We start from the raw sequence: 7393 nt of genomic DNA on the forward strand, positions 1-7393 counted from the left end.
TAGGAATCGATAACTGGAAAAAAAAAAAAAAAGACGAGATCAAAATAAGGAAAGAACCCAAACAAGAGGTTTGATATAACTAGAATAAAAATAAAGACAGGAACTAGACTAGAGCAAATTAACAAAAAGCAAAGAGCACCTAATAAACCTCTAGAAAACTAAATGCAAAGCTAGACTGACAAGGAGTGTAAAATAACACTACTAATACGACTAGTAGACTGACAAAGAATTCTCTTCCCACAAGGAACTAATGCAACGAACCAGCAGAGACATGAGGGAAGAGGCACACTATAAAGGAGCAGAACACATGAGGAACAGGTGGACACAATCAAGTTAATGAGGACTAGATTAGGACTAAACAAGGGGGTGTGGTAGAGGGAAACAAGGGGGCAGGACGAGAGGAGCACATGGCCAACATAAACAAAGACAAAGCCATGTGCTCAGACACAAGACAAACAAGGAAACGTTAAACAAAGACAGAACAGACATGACCGTCAGGGCAGGACCCTGACATTATCAGAATGGCTGTTGTGACATCATCACTGCGCACTCCATTGAATCCAGTGGTATCCATTGAAATGCAGTGATGAAGTGAAATATGATATCAGAATACCTGTTGAGACGTCATCACTATATTTCATTGGATACCACTGGTTTCACTGGAATGTGCGGTGATGGTGTCACAAAAGCCATTCCAATATCATATTTCCATGGATATCATAGGTATTATTTAAACATTATATCAGAATGGCTATTGTGACATCATCACTGCACTCCAGTGAATCCAGTGGTATACATTGAAATGTAGTGATGATGTCACAACAGCCCTTCTGCTAATGTTTATATCATACCTATGATATTCAGTGAAATATAATATCAGAATCACTGGATTCACTGAAGTGTGCAGTGAAATCCAGTGAGGTGTCACAATAGTCATTAAAATATAGCATATTTCACTGAGTGTGAATTCCAATTGAAATCCAGTGATGATATCATAAATACATCACAATGTCATAATGGGTATCATGATGTCACAATGCATATTCATAAAGGGCATTTTAATTCTTTCATAGAATGTAACGCTTTTATAGATTTAATTGAAATGTACAAATTCTATATGTGTACATGTTTTGAAGATTAATTGTGTGTACCCCCAGTAAAAAGAAATGAATGTGTTAGAAGAGTGTGTGTCAGTCCTGAGTTTAAATATAGCACCACTTAGTCCCTCCCACCCTCTCTCTCTTTCTCGCTCAATCTTTCACTCTCTCTCTCTTGGCTTTGCTTGAATTCCAGCTTGACCTTCTCCTCAGTTAGGGCTTGCTTTTATCAAAAGTCTAGTAGGAGCTACACAGGAAGGCTGTGTTTCCTTGAACTTGCGGTCTCCTACTCCCATAACTCCAAGAGCAAAGCCCTGCTATCCCAAGTTCGTGGCTGTTTGATAGGGCTGCCCAGCATGGTGCAGGTCCACAAAGACAGGGCGGGAAGACAGATTGGAAGTATGGAGCTCTGGTGGAGGTAGAGGGCTAGTTTTGTTTTGGATTACTGGAACTGACACGGCCGCATCATGGAGCTTTCTCCCGTGCGGTGGAGTCGGGCCAGCGTCATCAGCTTCATCAAGGGCCTTGGTAGGTGCCACATAAGCAAAAGGTCTGAGGGTGCGTGGGTGTTGTTCATGTTCTCAGCGCTTGCTATAAGGAGGTTGCATTCTGTCTGTGGATTCCTGATAGTGTGTTCAACGCTCATGAAGCGAGCAAAATATTTCACAATTCCTTTCCAGCAGCTCCCCTCCTCATTCAGTTTGAAATGCTCGGGCTCGACAGCAAATTCGGAGGTGTCAACTGACGTCCGCTGTTTGTCCATAAATAACGTCGTTGATGTTAATGTTATGTACAGATGACTGTCAAGCCAACCATATGTTGTAAATTCAAATTGTGATTAACAAATGTTCAATGTCTGTTTTGGTCTTGTTTGATAATAATCATCCAACAGCTTCTAAATATTCTGGTTTCCTTCTAGGTGGTTTGTCTCATGTCATTTAGCACAAGTACTAATCATTCCATTGTTCTACCCTTGACCTGAGCAGTGGTCCGGTCATGAACTCCTATTAACATGGCGTGAAGTTTAAACTCTGAGGTCTGCCAGAGGAATTTTAGATGGCAAAATATCAGCCTGACATGCAGTGCATTTCTTCGTTGGAGCTTACTGAAAGAATTTCCAAACTATATCTGAACACCAGAATATTACAGATTCTGAGTAGCAATGCTTTGACAAACATCCACTACACTACTCTCACATATTCTTCAAAAAACTGAAAAGGTGTAGTTAACAATGAAGACCTAAGAAGTGTAATTGTGACCGTGTAGAGGAATTATCTGCTTTTGATGTTGCTTGAATGGGGGATTAAGCAGCAGTGCGTGCGTCACTGTTGACATGGATTGCTTTAGTTTTATATTAGCAAAAAATAGTTAATGAACAGTCCTTTAAGAGTTTTAATCTCTAACTGTTAATAAAAGCACTTATGCAATCATCATTTTGAGGTAATTGCCTCAATTTTAAACTACTGCACGTCTCTTTAAACTGCTCATATTGCTGTTAGGAATTTTTTTTTCCTATTCGTTTTGCAGCTTGTGACTTGTGAGGTTGCAGGGGTCTATTCTAAGAGGAGCACATGCTCGAAGCCCCTGCAGCCACATGACGTGGGCTCCCCCGGCTCCGGCCTGCCTGCTGACCCCCCTCCCTCCTTTAGGAGCGATGACATGGTCATGCCAAAAATGAAAACACCAGCTGCTCCATCCGTGGCCCATGTGAGATGGTGCTCTCAAGGCATACTGTAGACTCAGGCCTCAACCCTAACATTGACTACGTTTACATGGACATCAGTAATCTAATTATTTATCTTATTCTAAATAAGCCAATATTATGATTATGGTGTTTACATGAGTTGCTTTTAGAATAATCCTTTCATGTTCCCGTTTTACATGTTATAGTACATAGTTCGATTACTGGCACACGTCATTACGTCCCCACATGACGCCATCTGACGTCACCTCCGGAATTTCACGTATAAACATGTAGTTCGTCTTCGTGATGATGCCATGTACAGTTTTGGGTGTTTCATTTTTAATTTTATGAAAGCTTCAAGTGCAGTTAATTATTTGTACGTGCATACAGACGATGGCGGTGTTGAAGCTCTTTTATTTGCCGTCAAACAGTTGACCACTGCCGTGTGTGTATCCTGTTGCAAAATGCAGCGAAAAGTCCTACACGGCGGTAATAATGTGATTAAGGTGTTTACATGTCTATAACCAATAACTAGCGTCTTTATGTAAAATATCTCTAACATTTCAATTTGTACATTTCAGTGTGATCATTAAAGCTAGTAAAGTCTATAGCCAAAAGTCTACAATCCCAGATGTGATGAAGACATGTATTAATCTCGTTCTTCACCACCAAGCAATTTGGTAATATTTGTGACTTGTAACTTGCAATTTGGAAACATTTGTGATTTGTAACTTACAATTTAGCATTGCGTTTGGAAGGCCTAGAAGAGAAGAGATAAACAAACAGCAAACTTTTGGTCATGTAGCTGCCGCTAACTTGTGTTAACAATATAAACAACTCGACAAACCTGAGATTTTGTTATTGCAAAGTGGAAATAGTCCTTTATTGGAGCAGGACCTTGTCCACTGATCTCAAACAGAGTTTCTCCCAGTAAACTCGCCATTCCCGGATTCCGTTGACGCGTTACCAGGACAACATAAACTCCAGCCTGCGTCATCTCCAGAGGGAATTATTAGTGTGATTTCACACTCATCCTCGACATATTAGATATCACATTCTGTCGTTGACTGGATGCGGCCTGTTCTTATTTATTGTATGGACGGACGCTTTTCTCTTTATTAGACGAATAGTCGTGTCTTCACGAACGCTGCGTTAAAAGTCGAATGTGTTAAACGGTCGCCTGCCATCGGGAGCACGGTTTTGGCGTCGCTTATGTCAGGCAATGGACATCTGAAACATTATACTGCATTATATATTATGTTCTAGTTAGCTAATAGGATCTGCTCATCGGTAATAGTCCCTACATACCACCTAGATTTGTCATAGCAAAGCATCTGAATACTTAAGTTACATCATTGCAGTATTTTGAAGGCTTTTTTTCTTTTCTATAATGGCAAAATTCCGTTTTATGGCTTTGTCACCGTGCACTGTGCATATGTTTAGTGTAGATGTGAACAATTAAAATGTGAAAAAAGTAAATGGTTTGAATATATATAATTTATTTTGAACATAATGAATATTGAATTTATGACTCTACTATTTAAACCATAAAAATAACCTGTCATCGTACATCTTTGTTGACAAAAAATAAAATGGATGAGTTCATCTGGCAGCTTTAACAGAATAAATGTAGAAATCATGCACCTTTGATCATAGGTAAATGCGTTAATTAAAATGTTCTAAAGAACATTTGATGACTGTTCATGCAAGAACAGAGTGGTTTAAGTAATTGATGAAAAATAGTTGTCACTGACTACGTTTACATGGACATCAGTAATCTAATTATTTACCTTATTCTAAATAAGCCAATATTATGATTATGGTGTTTACATGAGTTGCTTTTAGAATAATCCTTTCATGTTCCCGTTTTACATGTTATAGTACATAGTTCGATTACTGGCACACGTCATTACGTCCCCACATGACGCCATCTGACGTCACCTCCGGAATTTCACGTATAAACATGTAGTTCGTCTTCGTGATGATGCCATGTACAGTTTTGGGTGTTTCATTTTTAATTTTATGAAAGCTTCAAGTGCAGTTAATTATTTGTACGTGCATACAGACGATGGCGGTGTTGAAGCTCTTTTATTTGCCGTCAAACAGTTGACCACTGCCGTGTGTGTATCCTGTTGCAAAATGCAGCGAAAAGTCCTACACGGCGGTAATAATGTGATTAAGGTGTTTACATGTCTATACTGCACTTCAGTAATGCGACTAAAATAGGAATACTCCACATATCTTAATTCGATTTCTGTTTACTTCGAATATGACTTTAGCCAGATTAAAGTAATCAAAAATCTCTGTTTACATGGTAGATTCTTAATCAGAGTATTGTCTTAATCGTGTTAAAATCGGATTATTGTTGTCCATGTAAACGTACTCATTGACAGCACCACTTTCAGTATTTCATATCTGTCAAAATATCTGTCATGTTTTTTAATTTGATAATCTGGCAAGTTGATTCCATCTCAAAGCATTTGATTGGCCTGGCACTTTTGCTTCTGTGTGGGATCAGAAAATCACCTAAGTTGTATTTACTCGAGTCACTAGCACCACACAACATGTCGGCGCTTGTCAGTGCACTGATTAGCGCAACAATTGAGTTACTAATAAGACCTATAATAAACTAATCCTGTTTTTTTTGTGCATTCCCAGCATCCCCCATAGGAAAGCGCACCCTCCCTCAAGTGAACAGCGCTCCGGGCGAGAGGAAAGGCCCTGTTGCCACCATGCCAGTTACCGTGGACCCAGAGAGCAAACCGGGCGAGTATGTCCTCAAAAGCCTGTTCGCCAACTTCACCACCCTGTCTGAACGCAAAATACGCATCATCATGGCAGAACCACTGGTAAGAGACCCTTTTTTTGTTTGATGTCAGACATTTTTCAGGCAAGACAAAGTCAAACATCTCTTGGGATCTAATTTTCCAAAGCATTTACATGCAGATCATCTGAGACACAAGACCTCAAATGCAAGTAAATAAAGTCTAGCCCATATTAAAGCAGTCACCACAAGTCAGAGTTTGGTTTGAGGCTTTCTAACGCCTCATTTTAGCTGATTCTCTGGTATGTTGAGTAGTCTAGAAAAACAGGAACTGTACAGTATGCTGTCTAAATCAATTAGACAAAGGAGGAGAGATATGTAACAGCCATGGCATACATGTTATTAATGACTGTGCTTTGGCTTTTATTAGTAATTGCTTTAGTTGGCAGGCATCGAATGTTAATACTTCACAATATATCTTCAAACTGCACTACTAGCCGTGAGATACTGCGTATGTTTTTGGTGCAGTGGCTTAGGTTGCCTGGTCTCTCTGTATCACTGTAATTCCATTATGCTGGAGTGCAGATTTAAGTGGACAGGAATGAGTTTCGTCTGCTTGGTATGTTCAAGCCAAAAAGCTCACATACCAAACAGGAAGCAGTCAAAGCTCTCAGCACACCCATTTAAGTAATATCTCTGTGCACAGACATGCTGTGCCTGGACAGTGTGTGCTTTAAGTTAATGAATCAATTTCACATTCGTGACTTTGTCATTGCAGCTGAGGTGCTGAGTTTTGTCAAGTGCATTTTCAAGTCAACAGCCAGTAATGTACAGTTCACAATTTATAGATCACAGCAGTAACTTCACATCAGATTCAAAGTTCAACCATAATAGAATCATTACCTTTAGAAACAGATCACAGCCATGACCTAGACATCTATATTCAACCTGTTTGTAGAATCTCAGCTCTCCTTTGACCATGTCCACACTTGTTAACCTGAAAGTGTGTGTGTGTGTGTGTCCACAAGAGTGACTATGTGTTATGGGGTTAATCACTTGATTTGACCTTCAGACCCAACCCCAGTTAAGTTGTTCACTTGGCTTCAAGGGCTTCTTTCCCACGCCTGCACATTAAAGCTGTGGCATCTTTAGATTAAGTTCAGAGGATTACAGTTGTTTTAGTGCTAAGAATGAGTATAAGAGTCTTCGCTGACCTCTTTCAATCATTGATAATGCTCACATGAGCTATAGGCACACCAAGACAAGCTTTTTTGCATTTGTTACACAGATTTTGGAGCGAAAACATGGAATAAAGTGGTCAACAATTCTGAGAGTACTACAGTTTTATTGGCAGCTGAAAGCTTAATTAAAATTAGCCTCTAAAGTTAACTCTTTCTCTGCCAGCATTTTTTTTTTTTTTAAGTTGCCAGTCTCTGGCATCATTTCTGATCATTTTCACAAAAATGTCTTGGCCCCCAGAATATTTTTCTGTATGAATATGTCAAAAGAAAGTATAGAGCCTCTGCTTTTTTAATGAACACTTGAATGTTAATATGTTTCATTAAAAAAGCAACATTTTGAACAAAAAGCTGAGAAGGAAGTTTTGATTTATATGCTGTTTAAAGTTTGATAATCGCATTATTTTTTATATGCATCTGCTTACATGTGCTGTCACTTGTTTTTGCTGCTTCTTCACTTGTGTTTTGATCTGGAGATTCTGTACTTATTCAGAAGATTTTTAATAGCGCCCCCTATCGTATAACAGTGAGAACACGGAAAGCCAAAATATTCAGTCAATGGCGAGGGAGCGTTTTCTAATAAGTTATGAAAAATTCCGTCAATGGTGGG

At 39.2% G+C, this 7393-nt stretch overlaps 1 protein-coding gene across 10 annotated transcripts in view; it reads left to right on the forward strand.

Moving 5' to 3' along the window:
- LOC107728845 (protein furry homolog) overlaps positions 1 to 7393 on the forward strand; it is a 69395-nt gene that overhangs the window by 20241 nt on the left and 41761 nt on the right. For 9 of the 10 annotated variants that reach the window (XM_016539130.1, XM_016539131.1, XM_016539122.1 and 6 more), the window contains one exon: positions 5440 to 5630. In XM_016539130.1, coding sequence (XP_016394616.1) covers positions 5514 to 5630 — 117 coding nt within the window. In that variant the 5' untranslated portion in view covers positions 5440 to 5513. Of the gene's footprint in view, positions 1 to 1552; positions 1626 to 5439; positions 5631 to 7393 lie in introns of those variants that run through there. The other variant, XM_016539129.1, reaches the window with a different exon arrangement.

Source organism: Sinocyclocheilus rhinocerous, unplaced genomic scaffold (assembly GCF_001515625.1).
Source record: "Sinocyclocheilus rhinocerous isolate Xijiao unplaced genomic scaffold, SAMN03320098_v1.1 scaffold397, whole genome shotgun sequence".
Lineage (NCBI taxonomy): Eukaryota > Metazoa > Chordata > Actinopteri > Cypriniformes > Cyprinidae > Sinocyclocheilus > Sinocyclocheilus rhinocerous.